At 40.4% G+C, this 19,318-nt stretch overlaps 1 protein-coding gene across 2 annotated transcripts in view; it reads left to right on the top strand.

Annotated features, from left to right (window-relative positions):
- The window catches only part of igdcc4 (immunoglobulin superfamily, DCC subclass, member 4), a 61,955-nt gene extending 42,999 nt beyond the window's left edge, over positions 1–18,956 (top strand). Inside the window, exons 10-20 of one of the 2 annotated variants that reach the window (XM_022200453.2) lie at positions 586–768; positions 3,961–4,173; positions 4,549–4,650; positions 4,794–4,980; positions 5,867–5,994; positions 7,174–7,344; positions 7,521–7,655; positions 9,702–9,804; positions 9,938–10,118; positions 10,309–10,437; positions 12,537–18,956. In XM_022200453.2, the coding sequence (XP_022056145.2) occupies positions 586–768; positions 3,961–4,173; positions 4,549–4,650; positions 4,794–4,980; positions 5,867–5,994; positions 7,174–7,344; positions 7,521–7,655; positions 9,702–9,804; positions 9,938–10,118; positions 10,309–10,437; positions 12,537–13,073 (2,069 nt within the window). In that variant the 3' untranslated portion in view covers positions 13,074–18,956. Of the gene's footprint in view, positions 1–585; positions 769–3,960; positions 4,174–4,548; positions 4,651–4,793; positions 4,981–5,866; positions 5,995–7,173; positions 7,345–7,520; positions 7,656–9,701; positions 9,805–9,937; positions 10,170–10,308; positions 10,438–12,536 lie in introns of both variants that reach the window. The other variant, XM_022200452.2, reaches the window with a different exon arrangement.
- Positions 18,957–19,318: the final 362 nt, after the last annotated feature.

The raw sequence follows: 19,318 nt of genomic DNA, 5'->3' as shown, positions 1-19,318 counted from the left end.
GTCCTCCTGTATACCCTGGGAATACAATTAAGCTTCAGCATGTCAAATAGGACATGAAGTGTTATGTAATCAGCTGCATTTTTTCTCGCGTTCATTGTACTCTTCAGGTAATATACCTTTAGTGGTACCAGGCATTAAAATGAATAAGAAATTGAAGAAAACTAAGGTGGTCTAATAATTTTTTTAGATGACTATGTATAGTCGGGTTCCCTACTCCATCTTTCCATCGGTTTGGGAATCTGTGGCCTGAAAAACATTGAAGACTCCTGATTTACAGAATGCACAAGTGTACCTGCACAGCAGAACTGTTTATTCTGAGTCCTTCCATCCACAGAATGCACAGGGATTTCAAGCTCTGGCTCAATTGAGCTTTTATCATAACAGGATATCCCTGAGAGACAGCATTACACATGAATTACCAGAGAAACAGAACATTTGTAATACAGCTTATATGTTGAATCATTATTTCCAAAAATGAATACAGCTGTGTGTTTTCTCTTAAAAAAACATTTAGAATTTTAGAAAAATGAGATACCTCGTTCATAGGTGTGCGTACATGGATGTGTGTGTTGTGTGTTGCCACAGTGGACGTTGTGTTCTCAGTGGAGGTGGGGGGAAATGAGACACAGTTTACACTGAGAGAGCTGCAGCCCAACCAGGCTTACCGACTGAGGATAGCAGCTGGGACCGGCATTGGCTTTGGGGTTTTCTCTGAGTGGGCCCAGCACCAAACATTGGCCCACTACAGCCACAGCGACCACAGCATGGGTAAGGAAGACACTACACAGGACTCACTTTGCATTTGTTTATTCCTGAGAACCTCTGTTTTGGGTTAGCACTGCTGCCTCACAGCTTAAAGGTCTTGGGTTTGAATCTCAGCCTGGAGTCTTTCTCTGGACTGGTGATATGTTCATGGTGTCTCCTGCTTCTGGCCTAAGTGAGCTGGAATAGGCTCCAGCCCTCCTACGACCCTACAGAGGATGAAGCGGTGCGCAGAAAATGGATAGATATGGACTTCTGTTTTGTTTTATTCAGGGCTCCCATTGATCATGTAGTACTGACATGGAATTTCAAAAACTAAAACCCAGGCAGTGAACATAACATCTTTTGTATGTTAAAGCTTTTGAGATGTTAATTTCTGTCTTTTTTATATTACCATTTAGCCACCTAGTAGACATGGAATATTTAGTCATATATATATATTTAGTCCCAACAACATTACTAAAACGATCTGTTCTATATTGTGTAGTTGCCACTTTTGGTGCCAGACAGTATTCATTTAGCAGGTCATGGATATGGGACCTCTGGTCCTGTGGTGCCTGGCACTAGGATGTTGGCAGTGGTTCCTTTGTGTCATGTATGCTGAGAGGTGGAGGTGAATCAGGGTTGTTGCAGTGAGTGTGGAGACTGCATTAACACCGTGGACTCTTTGTCATGTTCCTCAATCCATTCATGAGCAGTTTTTGCATTGTAGCAGGACAAGTTTTCCTGCTAGGGGAAATGGCTTCAGTTAGCACCAATGTTTAGGTGTGTGGAACATGTCAAAGCAGCTTCCATGTACATGCCAGAACCCCAGGTTTCACAGCAAGACATTGCAACGCTGATCAAAAGATGATCAACGTTATACACTTAAGTGCTTTGCTAATAAGTGTAGAATTCAAAGTAGTGGTGGTTGTTGTTAAAATGGAAAATGCGGGTTACACTTTACAGTGTGATCCAAAAGACACAAGTCTCTACAATTGTAGAACAATGCACAGTAAATATGATGACAATAACTTTTTTCACTCCTTTTCTAAGTCCTTTTTTTTGCTTTCTAAATGGATACTACTCACCTGTATAGTGATGTCCTCTCTGTTATCACAGCTCTTTGATTTCTTCATTGTTCCAAAATATATAAAACTCATAGACCTTTTTATTTACTTCAGACATTTTTATTTGAAGCACATGTGAAACTTACCACATTAATGACCTACTGCAGAAATGATTGCAATGCAGTGCTGCAGCAAAGTAAAGCCATTAGATACATACATGTGTGCATGACAGAGCAGCATGTCTATGAAAAATGTACCTTTTATTTTACCTTTTATACAACCAGTCTTCAGCGTTTCTGCTCCCTCCTTTGGGAGCCACTCATTTAATGTAACACTTGCACACTTAAATACAGACAAAATGAATGTGGTCTGATTACTTCACACTTGTAATATGACATTTCGATTGTACTGTGTGGATTTAGTCAGTGATCTTTGCCATTGGGTCAGTGTATAGCTTGACTAAATGTACACACGTGGACAAAATTGTTGGTACCCCTCAGTTAAAGAAGGAAAAACCCACAATTCTCACTGAAATCACTTGAAACTCACAAAAGTAACAATAAATAAAAATTTATTGAAAATTAAATAATCAAAATCAGCCATCACTTTTGAATTGTTGATTAACATAATTATTTAAAAAAACAAACTAATGAAATAGGGCTGGACAAAAATGATGGTACCCATAACTTAATATTTTGTTGCACAACCTTTTGAGGCAATCACTGCAATTAAATGATTTCTGTATTTGTCAATGAGCGTTCTGCAGCTGTCAACAGGTATTTTGGCCCACTCCTCATGAGCAAACAGCTCCAGTTGTCTCAGGTTTGATGGGTGTCTTCTCCAAATGGCATGTTTCAGCTCCTTCCACATATGTTCAATGGGATTCAGATCTGGGCTCATAGAAGGCCACTTTAGAATAGTCCAACGCTTTTCTCTCAGCCATTCTTGGGTGTTTTTGGCTGTGTGTTTTGGATCGTTGTCCTGTTGGAAGACCCATGACCTGCGACTGAGACCAAGCTTTCTGACACTAGGCAGCACATTTCTCTCCAGAATGCCTTGATAGTCTTCAGATTTCATCGTACCTTGCACACTTTCAAGACACCCTGTGCCAGATGCAGCAAAGCAGCCCCAAAACATTACTGAGCCTCCTCCATGTTTCACCGTAGGGACAGTGTTCTTTTCTTCGTATGCTTGGTTTTTGAGTCTATGAACATAGAGTTGATGTGCCTTACCAAAAAGCTCCAGTTTGGTCTCATCTGTCCAAAGGACATTCTCCCAGAAGCTTTGTGGCTTGTCAACATGCATTTTTGCAAATTCCAGTCTGGCTTTTTTATGAGTTTTTTTCAGCAGTGGTGTCCTCCTTGGTCGTCTCCCATGAAGTCCACTTTGGCTCAAACAACGACGAATGGTGCGATCTGACACTGATGTACCTTGGCCTTGGAGTTCACCTTTAATTTCTTTGGAGGTTGCTCTGGGCTCTTTGGATACAATTCCAACGATCCGTCTCTTCAATTTGTCATCAATTTTCCTCTTGCGGCCACGTCCAGGGAGGTTGGCTACTGTCCCGTGGGTCTTGAACTTCTGAATAATATGAGCCACTGTTGTCACAGGAACTTCAAGCTGTTTAGAGATGGTCTTATAGCCTTTACCTTTAAGATGTTTGTCTATCATTTTTTTTCGGATGTCCTGGGACAATTCTCTCCTTCGCTTTCTGTTGTCCATGTTCAGTGTGGTACACACCTTTTCACCAAACAGCAGGGTGACTACTTGTCTCCCTTTAAATAGGCAGACTGACTGATTATGAGTTTGGAAACACCTGTGATGTCAATTAAATGACACACCTGAGTTAATCATGTCACTCTGGTCAAATAGTTTTCAATCTTTTATAGAGGTACCATCATTTTTGTCCAGGCCTGTTTCATTAGTTTGTTTTTTTAAAATAATTATGTTAATCAACAATTCAAAAGTGATGGCTGTTTTTGATTATTTAATTTTCAATAAATTTTTTTTATTGTTACTTTTGTGAGTTTCAAGTGATTTCAGTGAGAATTGTGGGTTTTTCCTTCTTTAACTGAGGGGTACCAACAATTTTGTCCACGTGTGTATAGCTGGCGGTTAGAATAAATTTTCCTTTCACAATCTTTTCCAGTGATCTTTGCTCCTACTGAGCTGAAAGTCAGAGCCAGAGTGAGCACACTCAATGTGACATGGTATCCCTCACCCAATCACACACTGGTCTCTGGTTACAAGCTGTCCTGTCGAGAGGTAGAGGTTGACGAATCTGCCAACGGGGAAAGGACAACACAGACCCACACCATTAGGCTGCGTAAGAAAGCAAGATATCATCTACTCACTGGACTGGGTAAGTTGTTGACGAGAGAAATTTCCAAATGTAATGACAACACACCCTGTAAATGCTTTTTAACCTTGCTTTTATCTGCATTTTTAAAAGATGCCCACTGTGCCTTTTTTGACACAGTCTAACTGTCCTTGGTAGATAGTGTATTACAGCTATTTTGAAAAATAAAGATGAAAAACTTGTCAGCAAAATAAAAATGAATGGTTCAACATTTCATTCAAAAGCATTTTCTCAAGTTGAAGCATTTGGTTGCAGGTAGTACATTTGCTATTTGTGGTTTTCAGGACACAAGTGCAGCATCTAAAGAGGGCTCTAACTGACTGCGGTCAGAAAGTCATTCTGTCTCCCACCGCGTCTGTTTGTTTGTGTTTGTGTCAGCCCCTGACCGGCAGTATGAGGTGAAGGTTTGGGGATTCAACAAGCAGATAGATGGAGCAGCTGCAGTGTGGAAAGGAAGGACAGACAAGGCTCATAACAGAAGTAAGACTTCTTTGTGCATGTATGAATGCATAAATGATTGAATAAATGAGTGAATGAAACACATGCTTAGAGTGAGACATAAAAATAAAGATGTTTATATTTACTAAGATTCGCAGGAAGTAACGTGTGCTTGTGTGTTATAGCTTTGCAGCCGACCTTTCGTCCCCCTCCGTTGCCACCAAGTAGCATCCAAGCCACGGCTAATAGCTCCACATCTATCTGGTTGCGCTGGGAGAAACCGCGGTTCAGCAATGTGCGCATCATCAACTACACGGTGCGCTGCAGCCCGGCAGGAACTACCAATGCATCACTGGTCTCCTATCACACCAGGTTAGAACCTCAGGCAAAATACCTGAAACTTAATCATGCCTGTAGTATATAAGAGATAGTGTCCCTGGATGGCACAAAATTTAATAAAGTTCATAGTCAACATTTGTACAACACTGCATCCTGCATGCCTTCTTTTCTATCAGTGCTTTCATTGCAAAGCCCTTTTCAGAGTGTTCTCTTATGATACACTCTAAGCTCAAGAAACATCTTTTGGATGTTATATCATACTGCTTCCATAGATGTGAGGTTATTCCTATAAAAACTGGTCACTTTAAAGAATTATTTTCGTGTTTCCTTCACTGTTTTGTTGTGTTTATTCAGTGAGTTGCCACCAGAACTCAATCAACAGCTCCATTAGAAATGACTGAATATATATTATATTGCTTCCTTTCATCTTGAAAAGCCTCTTGGTCTCTCTCTTTTTTCTTTTTTTTAACACGAAAATAGTTTTCTGTAAAATACCAAATAAAGTAGTCTTGTATTTTGAATAGTGTGAGTAGCTCCATTATTTACCATAATGAAATGTCTTAAGAGTCATCAATTACCAGCAGGCAATATTGCTGCTGTACTGATCTCAATTTCTACACTCATATTGGAAGTGCTGCTTTATTTAATGAAATATGCTCTGCATTCCTCCTGTCTTCACTATTCTGAGATGAAAATATCTTAGTGTATCATATATAAAAAATACCCTGGTAGCTAATAGAGCACTAGCATCAGTGTAAGAAGAGGTGCAAATAGAAATATAATGTATGTTGTAGCAGAGCAGGTTATATAAGCCAAAAATATTTACAGTGTACAACACAAAATATTTATTTTTTTGCCCCGTGCAGAAATTAAAACCTACACCGCACACTAAGTCCTTTCCTATGCTTGTATGTTGCAGTTCTGTGCAGGAGATACTGCTCGGAGCACTGAGACCCTTCACCCGCTATGAGCTAGCAGTGCAGTCTAATGGAGTGGACGTGGTAGGACCCTTCAGCGGCACTGTTGAGGAGTCCACTCTGTCTGACCGTGAGTCTCCACCAAGATTTCTGTGCAGTTTTTAGGTATTCTGTTGATTCCAAGTTATCAGCAGTATATCCACTGTAGGTGTGAGTGTTGTGACTCACACAGGGTTTGAGAATTCTCGTGAAGTGTGCACTTCAAGTCTATTATTATTATGAACCTGGTGCTAATAAAAAAGAAAAGGAAACTCACTCCTTTCCTTGACAACCGTTGCATTTCCCTCGAGCAAGTCACTTAACCTTAACAGATCAGGAAGAACTACACTGTGCCAAAAAATAGAGAAGTGCAGTTCTATTGGACTGCTACCAGGTGTAGGTATGTGCCTCTTGAAGACAAGAAGAATTCAGGGTCAGTGCATGTTTTCTTTTTGAACGGTGGTTAAAGGAAATAGTAAGAGCTAATATTTCAGGTCCTTTCATATTCATTCAACTCAAAATGTAGTTTTGAGTCTGTCCCCTGAGTAGTCTTAAAATCTGTCACACGTATTTTTTTTTATTGTGTCTCCTCAAATGCATCAAACACCTTGTAAATATTCTATTTCACTTTGTTCTTCAAGTGCACATTCGTGTTTCTAGAGCCTCTTGGTTGATTAGCTGCACCCAAAGGGCGGATTATGCTGGTTTTATTTAATTATTTCAATCTTGTTTTCCAGCTAGCGAAGCACAGGTGTTCTGTTTTTGTTTCCTCAAGTGGTGCAGCATATGCATAAGATGGAGTGCTTGAGTGCGTCTGTGCATGCAAGCGAATCTGTGCTCACTCATGCTGATATTAGTGTGTTGGCTGGCCAGTGGCCAGTGAACATGGGAATTAGCGGTTGGCAACAATGGCTGATAACTAGCTGGAATGAAACCCCCAGGCGTAGTAGTGGCTCTCGTGTTGACCAACAGCTCCATCTTGTCACTGAGGTGAGGGTGGTGGGTGCTGAGTGGGCTGCTCTTAATGACATTATTACCACCAATCACCCTGTCACGCTCTCCACTGCCATGTGTCATCACCTGAGAGCCAGCCCATTCCCCCAATGCCCTACATGTCTCCTTTCTTCTGTACCCAGGTGGCAGGGACATGAGGACACAGATGGTTGTCACACAACATGTCAAATCCCCTACCAAGACAATATACATTCCCCAGCTGTGAGGCCTCATTTCTGGGCTCTAATTACTGACCCGCTCTTCCTTTCCCCTCCAGGGCCCTCTTCACCTCCGGAGGAGCTGCAGCTGAGTGCTCTGGACTCTTCCTCTGTGCTGGTTAGCTGGCGCCCTCCGCTGGAGCCAAACGGTATCATCATCGGTTACAGGATTTTGTACAGTGGCAACCTTAGCGAGCCTGAGCATTTGTGGAAAAATCTCTCTCAGGATGGTGGGTGTTTCCTGGCATGACACTACATGAAAAACCTTGACTGATGTTATGCATTCACCTTTGTTTCAAAAATTTTGCGAATGCCTGACATTAAATTAAATATAGCTCTTGACACAACTGAAACTATGCAACTGATGGATCTTGAGAAAGTTTCTCCCTCTTACTGCGTTTCTCAGGGAGCATTACCAGTGTGGAGGTCCAGGGTTTGTCCAGTGGCACGCGTTATTTTTTTAAGCTGGGAGCATCTACTGAGGTGGGGCCTGGGCCTTATTCACCTATAAAGGATGTCCACACTCCTCTTCAGAAATATGGTATGTGGCATGTAGAACTTATGTGTCAGTAATCATAGGCAATAAATTGTAGTTTTAGGGACACTGACATTAAGACACTGGTAGTAGTAATACACAATATTTTCAATTAAATGTTACAATGAAATATTGCATCAAATAGTTGACAGAAAGAAACTAGATGAGCCCTCAGTAGAGGGCAGAACCACGCCCTCTGCTGGTGAAAACCCTGTCCTCCCTATACAACTGATGCAATATGTATCAATTTTTGATCATCGTACGTATCTCCCTCCCTACTTGATCTGCTGACCTGTAACTCCACAACTGAGCAGGGGACCTTAGACTGATCTTCAGTGCCAAGTTTGATTATCCTGAATTCAGCGGTTGCAGAGATATCGGACCGGACATAGCCACATACATACATACATACATACATACTTACCCAGCCAGATACCGCACCGAATGCAATAACCCCGCCGACGTACCCGTCGGGCGTGGTTAATTAATGTAAATGTTAAATATTACCAAATCTATCAGACAGAGACATGGTATTTAAAGATCAACATTCACCAGCAATCACTTTGCATAACAGGGAAACATAGTCACAGTCCAAAATTAGTGAACGGAAATGAGCAACACTAGCAGTGAGGAAGAGGATGATTGCACTCTCAATGTTAGGAGGATGTAAGGATTTGAGATGATAAATTAGAAAGGGACAAAATACGGAGGCATTTCTGTGGCTGAAGGCTATGATAGTAGAAATACACTAGGACAAGCAAATTATCATTATTTACATTCATAGTAAGATTAAAACTGTGTATTTCTTCTGTCTGTTAATGAAATGCTCTTATTAATGTCATTTTAAAAAAAATTTGCTTCCCATATTAAGTACTGTGACTTCTATAGTAATTGTTATTTAAACTACCAATTCTATGTCCTTGTTTCAACATTTTTTATTGTACAAGACATTCTTGTTTTTGTCACGAGCACACACAGTAAGTGTGAGTAAGTAACCGTACATATATTCAACTAATCAGATGCACACACATAAATGCACATAGTCCTTCCAATTAAAGTGTGCAATTTGTGTCTGCAAGCAGAGAAAGTGTACCTCTGCATGATGTTATTTCTTTTAGCCTAATCCGTATTTTGAGGATGATATTATAGTGTGGATATGAAAGGGGGTGGCTTCATCAGCTGCCCCCACGGGAGACCTTTGAAATACTGTTCTGTGTACATAGTAGAATTTGCTGTAAAAAGCAGTTTCTTTACTCTTATGCCACTTTTTGTTCAAGCTTGCAATTTCGTACCACTTTTCTTTACATTCAGTCAGTCAGCGTTTTTAGTTACACCTGTAATTACTAAATACCCTATTTGTCTTTAAACACAGCAGGGCCTTTAACTCCCCTGTGAAGTATGAAGCATTTAGTCATTTTATTTCTCTGTCACTTTGTACCTAAGAGGCATGTTTTGTACTTTGTTAATATTATAATTACATGTTGAAGTATTTTTTTCCAGTGCAAGGAGCAGTGTTGTTTGCTTCTCTTTTTGGACAAAAAACAAAAGTCCTAATAAAAAGGCAGAGTAACAGGTTTATTTTGTTCACATGGGCTGTAATAGTGTTGCCAGTATTCGGTGTGAATGGGACTGGGGTGGCTGGTGGGTGGGTGAGATCTCCTGCCATCTGTTTCCTCTCCTCTCCTAATCCAGACTGCCAAAGATACCCAGCATAAATGAATATCAATGAAGGCCTGATTCTTCCTTGTTCAATGCCGCCTTGTATCTCTTTGCTACTATAACCTTACTTTATATGAAGAACTCATTCAGTTCTTGCGTTCCATTTGCATCAAATGTGTGCCAAATAGTATTTTAGTTTGGATATGTTTTTATAATTCCTCTTTTTTTTTAGGATGCACTTCTGGTATGAGTATTAGATTAAATATCAAAATCAATATGTTATATATATCTGGGATTGGCTGAATTTCTGCCAGTTGTACATTATTGGCCTGCCTGTTGTTTATGTTTATTACATTTTCTTCTCTCTCTCTCTCTCTTTTTCCATTTTAACAGAGCTGGACATCCATGCAGTGACAGGCATCATAGTTGGTGTGTGTCTCGGACTGATATGCATCCTCCTCTGCATGTGTTTCAGCTTTCGGAACAGCAAATCCAGGTATGGTCACTGTAGAGCATCAGTACTTCTACAGTACCTTTGCACATCTTAACTATTTAAGCCACCTGTGTAATATTCAATCTTCTGTAGTGCCAATCTCCTTTACTACTCCTCTCATCTCTGCTTTAAATAGGGACATATCTAGAGGTTTGGACTCCACAGCTGTGATGCCCCAGTACAGGAGAGGTGGTTGCCCCGTTCCCTCCACCATACCAGAATGCAGTGATAGTCATGAGTTGGAAACATTAATGCCCCCCGGCAACCAAGAGTCTGGTCAGCCGCCAGCAGAGGGCCCAGAGGAACAGAGTCTGATGGCAAGTGCTAATCCAAGGGAAGGGGAAAATGCCCTTGCACCTGAACCCAAGGTCGAAACCTGCAAGGGGAAAGCTCATTTCCAGATGGGCCTTGGATGTTCTGTGTGTTTTTTCGGTTGTTATTTTCACATGTTGATAAAGGGATAACAGTGCTAATTTTGATGCTTTCACTGTGTTGTTCATGTTGCAGGCTGCTTGGAATGGCTCTGTGAGCCATAACTGGGCCAACAGAATCACTAGATACAGAGACACCATAACAGAAGACTCTCCAGCACTCATTAATGGAGCTTTCAACATGCTAATTACAGATAATGGCACGGTAATGACAAAGAAACATAACACAGCAACTTACTTGAAACTGTTGCAGCTGTCAGCCAGTCCCTGACAAACAGCTTTAGTTTTAGCATCCCTGGCTAAAATCACATTTCTTATCGACAATTTGGTAAATCCTACACTCAACAAAAATACAAACGCAACACTTTTGTTTTTGCTCCCAATTTTTATGAGATGAACTCAAAGATCTAAAACTTTTTCCACATACACAATATCACTATTTCTCTCAAATATTGTTTACAAATCTGTGATAGTAGCACTTCTCCTTTGCTGAGATAATCCATCCCACCTCACAGGTGTGCCATATCAAGATGCTGATCAGACACCATGATTAGTGCACAGGTGTGCCTTAGACTGCCCACAATAAAAGGCCACTCTGAAAGGTGCAGTTGTGTTTTATTGGTGGGGGTGTCCACTCCTCTTCAATGACTGTGCGAAGTTTTCAGCTTCCAAGAATTGTGTACAGATCCTTGCAACATGGGGCCGTGCATTATCCTGCTGCAACATGAGGTGATGTTGTTGGATGTATGGCACAACAATGGGCCTCAGGAACTCGTCACAGTATCTCTGTGCATTCAAAATGCCATCAATAAAATGCACCTGTGTTCTTCGTTCATAACAGACGCCTGCCCATACCATAACCCCACCGCCACCATGGGCCACTCCATCCACAACATTGACATCAGAAAACCGCTCACCCACACGAAGCCACATACGCTGTCTGCCATCTGCCCTGAACACTGTAAACCGGGATTCATCCGTGAAGAGAACACCTCTCCAACATGCCAGACACCATCCAATGTGAGCATTTGCCCACTCAAGTTGGTTACGACGACGAAATGGAGTCAGGTCGAGATCCCAATGAGGGCGACGAGCATGCAGATGAGCTTCCCTGAGAGGTTTCTGACAGTTTGTGCAGAAATTCTTTGGTTATGCAAACCCATTGTTTCAGCAGCTGTCTGAGTGGCTGGTCTGAGACGATCTTGGAGGTGAACATGCTGGATGTGGAGGTCCTGGTCTGGTGTGGTTACACGTGGTCTGCAGTTGTGAGGCTGGTTGGATGTACTGCCAAATTCTCTGAAACGCCTTTGGAGACGGCTTATGGTAGAGAAATGAACATTCAATACACGAGCAACAGCTCTGGTTGACATTCCTGCTGTCAGCATGCCAATTGCACGCTCCCTCAAATCTTGCCACATCTGTAGCATTGTGCTGTGTGATAAAACTGCACATTTCAGAGTGGCCTTTTATTGTGGGCAGTCTAAGGCACACCTGTGCACTAATCATGGTGTCTAATCAGCATCTTGATATGGCACACCTGTGAGGTGGGATGGATTATCTCAGCAAAGGAGAAGTGCTCACTATCACAGATTTAGACAGATTTGTGAACAGTATTTGAGAGAAATGGTGATATTGTGTATGTGGAAAAAGTTTTAGATCTTTGAGTTCATCTCATAAAAATGGGAGCAAAAACAAAAGTGTTGATTTATATTTTTGTTGAGTGTAGTTTCACATAGTCAGTGCAATTTAGAACTAATAACATTTCAGAAAGAAACAAACATCGATTCTGCTACCTGATGTGACAGGTGTTGCTTGCAGACATCAGCTAATGCTAGATTAAATTTACCTCCCAGAACTGACTTTTTAATGACTGCAGCTAACTGGCTTATAGCATAAATACCATAAATGTGGCATTAAATATGTATCGGATGCCTACATACAGTATATGATATTGTTCTACACTAAGGCTAAATTTACGTCACATGCAATGCAAAAAACTTTCACACAAAAGTAAATATTGTTCTTGTATGAAAGGGCAGAGCTGGCTGGTTTTAGTATTAATACATAATGCAGTTAGTGAAGTATATGCTCCTTGGTCCTAGAAGTAACACTTGCTACTGCAGCCAAAAACTAGTTAAGTGAACACACTAACAGTTGAGGTTTACGCAAAAGTAGATAGAACATTCATTCCCTGCACCTGCACATGCCCTTAGGATCTGTACAGAGGAACTTTAATAGACTCAGAGTTGTTCAGCAAGATAAACTAATAGAAAAACAACTAACAGTGACACTGTTTTGTTGCAGGGCTTACAAGATCGCCTCTGTACGTCCCTGTGCAGTAACCAGGTCGAGGCAGAAGTCATTGTTCACTCTGAGCTGTCAGATCCTGGGAGGGAGAAAGAGGAGGAGGAGGGCAGTGAGCGGGAGAAGGATTCTAACACCACCAGGGGACCCTCATTATCAGAGGACACATACTCCCCTCCTCTTCTGGCAAGTCCGCCACCAGAGGAGGAAGCTTTTGAAAAACTATCACTGACCCAAAGCCCCTCGAGTCTTCCCTCAATAAAGTTGGTGGCTAATCACAACGGGGAGATAGAAGGTATAGGACACCAGCCGGCTGCAGACATGGAGCCACAGCAGGACATTGGGCTAACCAATGGATTCCACTCACCTAAGACTGTGAGGTCTGTGCTGAGGTCAGAGCATCTGGAAAACGGGGACTCCAGACACTGCCCTTCGGCACCAGGGAAGACCATCTCTGCTGGACTTTCACCTGCCCCCTTTGTCAGCTCTGGCCTTGTCCACTCTACCTCAGCAGCACACAGTTATCTGTGCCCATAGCCTCTGCATGTAGGCCATCAGCCACACATAGACTGACTTTCTTTTATGTACCCAGGAAGAATCCCTAAGGATTATTTTATGCACCTCATTATTGGATTTCTTTCTCTTCTTTGCAAAGTTTTATAGGTACTTTGAATCCATTGTTTCATATGTATGTATATACATATACAGTATATTTTTAGTGGTAGAGTACTGTATATGGGTATGCATTCTCTTGCATTGCAACCATACTTTCCTCTGGGTATCTTTCCTGTCCACAGGAAACAAAAGAAAATTTTAACTTAACCAAGCAGATGAAAGTGGATTGGAGGAGGCTATTCCCACTGTGTCGCACATGGCTCTGCTCCACTCAGGAATGAGAAAAAGCCAGGAATGTTCCCTGAGTGAGTGAGCATTTAAACAGGCTATCATCATCGATAGGAGGAATGGAAGCGGAGGGTCTCCCTGGGCTTGTATGTGTGGATGCTACTTCACTGTGGCACAGGAATAAGCCTTAAAGAGTACCTGCACACTCTGAAAGTGCAGACCACCTGTGTGTCTCTCCAGCCTCCTGCTGTCTCAGGGTCCACACACACACACACACACACACACACACACACACACACACACACACACACACACACACACACACACACACACACACATACACTGAAACACAAAGAAAACTAAAATCATAGCAAATTCCTCGACATCTCACACAGATTCAAACAGTCATGCATAAACACGCATTCACACACTTTTCCTGACTGGAGTGTGGGGGTCTCAGGTGCCTAATTATTCGAGTTGCGTTTATAACCTCTGTATATTTCTATATATGATTATATTCACTACAGTTACAAAACATGTCAATGTGAAGGATAAAAAAACAGAAAATGTAAAAAGATATGGAGTATACAGATCTGGTACATGTGAAGTATTCTTTTCCAAAATGCCATATATCCAGGTGGTGAGATTTTGTAAACCAGGGATATTCAATTGAACAGTAAACAGTGTTTGTTTCTTCTGATTTTATAGATGGTGGATATCTCATTTTGGAATCAAAATATTCACGTGTAGATTTTCGTATTGGTTTCATTATGCTGGTGGGAGAACCAGAGGAGATGTTACCACAATTCATCTGTAGACACCACTCTCCTTTTTCCGCTCCCCGTTAGGGATGCACCAATGTCCATACTTTCATCATAATACTGTGCCATTAGTTGGATCAAATTTTTAACCTAGTACTGCAGTTTTTGCAAAATGCTTGCCAAGTTGTAATTCAAGGGAAATTTAACTTTCAAGCCGATCTGATCCCAGCTGTATGAGAAAATATTCACAATTCTTTACTCTGCTACCAGAGCAATGGTAGAAACCAAAACCTTTGAATTGGATTTTTTTTTCAGTAATATTCTTAAAATATATTAGATTACTTCTCATAGGTAATAAATAATACATGAAACAGAGTGAATCAGTTGTTGGTTGAAGCAGTGCAAAGGGGGACTGGTGCATCCCTACTCCTTATCAACAGCACTACCTCGTTTCTTTTCAGGATGGTTTCCAGTGTGGTTTTATTAGTTTTATGTAACTAGCACCTTTTAAAGATCTTTTTCTGAACCTGTCTAATTTTAGAGCCTTTTTGAATTTTCAGAAATAATCGTCCGACACTGACTGTACGTTCTTGTATTATGTCAAAACAGGAAGTGACATCTCTTCAGTGCATTGTTCATTATAACATTCTGCACCCTACCAAAAGCATGAACACCCAGTGGCTTTGATGTGAATCACCCAGTATCACCCATTTGCAGTTTTGAAGTTCGAGTCAAAGTCGCATTAACCTTAAGAATGGAAAGCTTTGCCACCTTTGTCGCCTGCAAGATGAGTGTTACCGCAACAGTTTTTCTTGCTTGAAACTCACATGCTCACTGGTACCCACACTCATGCACTGCATACTGTAAATTTTAAGAAGATGAAAAAAAAAATCTAGTACTGACCAATTTCATGTCAATCCTGATTGTGCAGACTCTTAAGAGAGTCCAAAATGGAGGTAGTTATTTTAGCTCATTAGTTGTTTTCACTACTCACCAGTATTCAGCCTCTTCTGTTTTAGTGAAAACAAACTATTGTGTCCAAAAAGTTATGAAAAACTATGAACCAAATATATATAAATCTTTAAAATAATTTATCATCCTGTTTCCGTCAAAGCTAAGCTCCTGCTAACAGCTAGCTCGTTAGTTTGGAAAGCATTGTTATCTCCGTCATTCATTTTTGACAGCTTTTTACCAAATTTGTGTGCAACAGTGAGCAAAATGCTAGGTTGAAAGAAACTAAACAGTAGAAACAAATTAGAGCTTTTGTGACTCCCTCGTAATAGTACAGCTAGGTCAGCTAACAAGTTAGCAGTTAGCTTGCTGTCTGACTACAGCATGTGACCCTCTGATTAGTCTCTAAGCTTCCTACCTTGTCTCCTATCTAATGTGGACGAGCGCTTGACTTTGTGGCAAGATTCCAGCTTAACTTACTACCAGCAGGTGGTGAAAGTGTTCTTTTGACACTTAGTTGTGTTTTCACTGGGTGCTTCACATCAAAAAGACAACTTTAAGTCTGTTAACACTTGAAGTCACTTAAGTTATGGTGGGGAAAAGGGCAAGCCTTGTTTTGTTTGAGCGTGACATAAACTGACTGACAGAGCATTTGCAATTTTGCAGAGGTTAAGCTCAGTTAATAATAACAACAACGACAATATTAATAATAATGAAATCAACTTCAAAAATTAAGCAGAGCAATGAGTCCAGCCTTGTTGTTTATTATGTGTCATCTTCTCTCAGGTGGTTTTCTTTCAGTCATCCAGCAGTGAAACTATAGTGGACAAACCCATTCTATTGTTCCCATATTTGTACTCATCAACATGAAACTGTAAAAATCTCACCAGCTCAACTCAAATACATCAGCAGTAGAAATGTAAATGTTCTTATATGAAACATCCTCAACCTGTTTGTTACCAACATATTTGTATTTGATCTAAAACTTTCATTGTCCCTGATTTTCTGAAAAAAATGCATGGTTGGTACCTCAAAGAGACTTATTTTTTTAGCCTTGCCATGCATTTGTTTAATATCAAAACAAGACTGACTAACTGGATTTTTTGTTTGTTTGTTTGTTTGTTTTACTGCAGTAGCAGTCATTTATGGACAGAAGTGAATGTGTTCTTAGTAAACCTGGGTCAGAAGGTAATTGGAGTTTTTGGGGGGTAAATGAGTGGAAAATTCACATTTTTCCAACTGTGAGAGAAATATTTATGTCCCTAAATATAGTAATTATTTTTTAAAAAAAGAAAAGATGTATGGCACTCACTGGTTTTTGCTGTTTGGCAAACCACTGTTAAATGGTATATTAAAAGCAAATCAAGAGCAAGCTCACAAGGGAAGAAAACTGCTGCTGCTCTACTCAACTCATCAATCTCCAACGACAAGCACGTTTTGTTTGTGGTCATGTATCAATCAGAGCAGGTTTACATCACTACTGGGGGTAAAACACCTGCTGTGACCTCATCGATCTGGGTGATAATTTAATATATACTAGAGTAATGCAGCCAAAGCTTCCTGACTTGTGATTTGATGATCATTTGACCTTTAAAGCAAACTGCCAAAACTCGGTGTTGTTTACCAATACTGTTCTTTACTGATATTAATCCTCCATCAAAAGCGTGTATGTGCTGAGTCCCGTAAAGAAGTATTCTTGAAAGCATTCCAGTTTGATATCTTTAACATACCTCACTCAGTCCAGGTCAGCCATGACTAGCCATGCTACCTTAAGAAGAGAAGTGCTGAAAGCCTAGACTGTGTTCCTGACAGGTTCAGTTCCTCCAGCCACTACAGCATTTGCAGATTCTAAAGTCCAAGCTGCAGTGTTTTTTCAAAACTGCTCGGACTGTGACCAAGTGAAAGGAGGACAGTGAATCAAGTAGTGTTTTGAGTACATTGTCAATCACTTAATCCATTAGAAATCTTCTGAGTACTGAGTTTATGAAGTTGTCTCTCACCCAACATGGCCATTTTCACTATCAGCCTTTATTGTCAATGCATATAAAGTGCAAATTATTTGCTGATGCTCCCCTTCCCAGTAATAGAGAAGGCAAATTCTCAACACCACTGCAGGTTTTGCTTCTCATGGACATTTAACGCATTGGAAAATTTCTTGATTTATGTCTGAAGGTTGCTGTTTTGGGTGTTATTCAGTAAAAAAAAAACAGACACTATCACATCTGTGATGAAGGAGTTAGATGTCATAATATTGTAGCTGCCAAAATCTAATTAAAACCTTAGCTGGACATAGTTTTGTATTCTTTTTTCCACAAATAATTAATTTAAAGCAGGTTATGTTGCCTTTGTTTTAAGTCTTGATGCAGTAGTGGATTATTATGGTGTGTGGAGCAAACAGAGGATCTGAAATGGGGATCAGCAGAAAGCCTGCCTCCAGTGTAAAGTATGTATCCTCTCCTTATAGGAGCTCTATTAACCACTGTCTCTTTAACAAATGTAACTGTCTTTTTTTCCTTTTGTTCACCTTTTTGTTGGCTAGAACAATCAGACTTTTTGGGAAGGAAATTACTCATGCCCTTATTTTGTAGAGATGATATTTACTTTGATAATTGTGTTTATTTCATCCTCTTTTTGTAAGGGTTTTATTAAAACAGTATACCTCATGTTGGTAACTTGTTGAATTGATTCTGATCAGTTTCTTGATACTGCACACTTTGTAACAAGTAGAGCATGGAAACGCAAGCATCCTGTTTTGTGAGCGAAGTTTTTCATAGAACGTGGGACTGATGTTTCGTTTTACCTCAGTGTGAGTTTTTACTCATTACAGTGACTTGGGTGGTCTTGTCTTGCACGGGGGGGTGTTAAACAAATGAGGGGAAGCGGGGAGAATAGAAGTAATCAAAATATAAATTGTTATTCTGCAGTAGTAGGTATTAACAAGCTTTTTTTTAAAAAAAACAAAACAAAAAGGAGTTTAGGGCAAAAATCAAAGGAAAAAAATGTAGGGGTAGGACTCAGTTTTTTGATTTCTTTGGGAGAAGGGCTAAAGGGACACCCTCCCCTGGTAGGTCAGAGCTCTCAGTGCAGACAGCCATTTCTAAAAATAATGGTCTCTTCTCTACTCAGGTACCCCATCTTTGCATAAAGTTGTAGAGGATCATGCCAGCATATCCAACTCAGATACATGTCATTTGTTGTCAAGAAAAGCCTCATTTTGTCCTTCTGGAAAGTAAATCTAGGAAACTTATGCACAGATATCTTGTTTTTGTACAAATTGCTGTCTCTCTGGTTTCTCTCTGTACATTCTGGTGCTTTATGGTGAGCTGCTTTGTCCAGTGATGTCACATTGTTGTGCTATTTTTTTTTTCTTTTTTGGTACATCTCTAGTTTTGTGTGTACCAACTCAGTTCTGCTTCTCAGAATGTGTAAGCACAGACTCCAACTCTGTGGTCATGTGCCACCAGCGACGCTCTGCAGCTACTCAGACACCTTTGTAAATTTGTGTGCCGACCAAGACCTCATCCATCATAGACGCTACTGTCGGAGCAAATCATAGGAGCATTTGATAGATTAGCACTTCTTCTTAGGCCATGGGCAACTTTGGACTGTCATCTTTACATTTCTAGAAGTGCAATTTTCTTAGTCTGTAAAACGGCAGATGAGTTACTCAGTGTTAGTCATGGCGACTGTGGCCATGATTTGTGATAGAAACATTGCTTGTTCAGAGGAATCGGTCACAGAATAGGTAGTACTTGTGGTTTGTAGAAATATTTCCACTGTGTTACCATACGTGAAAATGTCAAAGCTCACAGCAACTGTGAAAACTTCTCTTCTGTAAATAAACATCAAAGAAAGATAAAAGTAACACTCAGTGTGGTTCTTGGTGTCTCAGCCAAACTGTGCATGCATGAGTTGAATTTCTTTTCATTTTCACTTTCGCCTCCAAAGACAATTTCACTTCTTTTTCTGGCATTTACATTTCCCAAAATGATTTCAGTAATGTCACTGAGCTTGCCTGTGTGGGTTATTTCCTGTCATATTCCAATCAGTTTGACCTTTATGTTAGAATACAGGGCTGTGCTTGTTTGCATACCAAGATTAAAATTTAATCTTCTTCAATCTTCTTAACTGAGAGATGGAAAAGGGAGCTCTGCAGATGATTTGATAAATAATGATGCAAGAATAATGAAGGTAATTAACAAAAATATGAAAATATCTGCTTAAGAT

The sequence above is a fragment of the Acanthochromis polyacanthus genome, chromosome 2 (assembly GCF_021347895.1).
Source record: "Acanthochromis polyacanthus isolate Apoly-LR-REF ecotype Palm Island chromosome 2, KAUST_Apoly_ChrSc, whole genome shotgun sequence".
Taxonomy (NCBI): domain Eukaryota; kingdom Metazoa; phylum Chordata; class Actinopteri; family Pomacentridae; genus Acanthochromis; species Acanthochromis polyacanthus.
The sequence above is the reverse complement of the archived record's forward strand: the minus strand, read 5'-3'. Positions and strand labels throughout refer to the sequence as shown.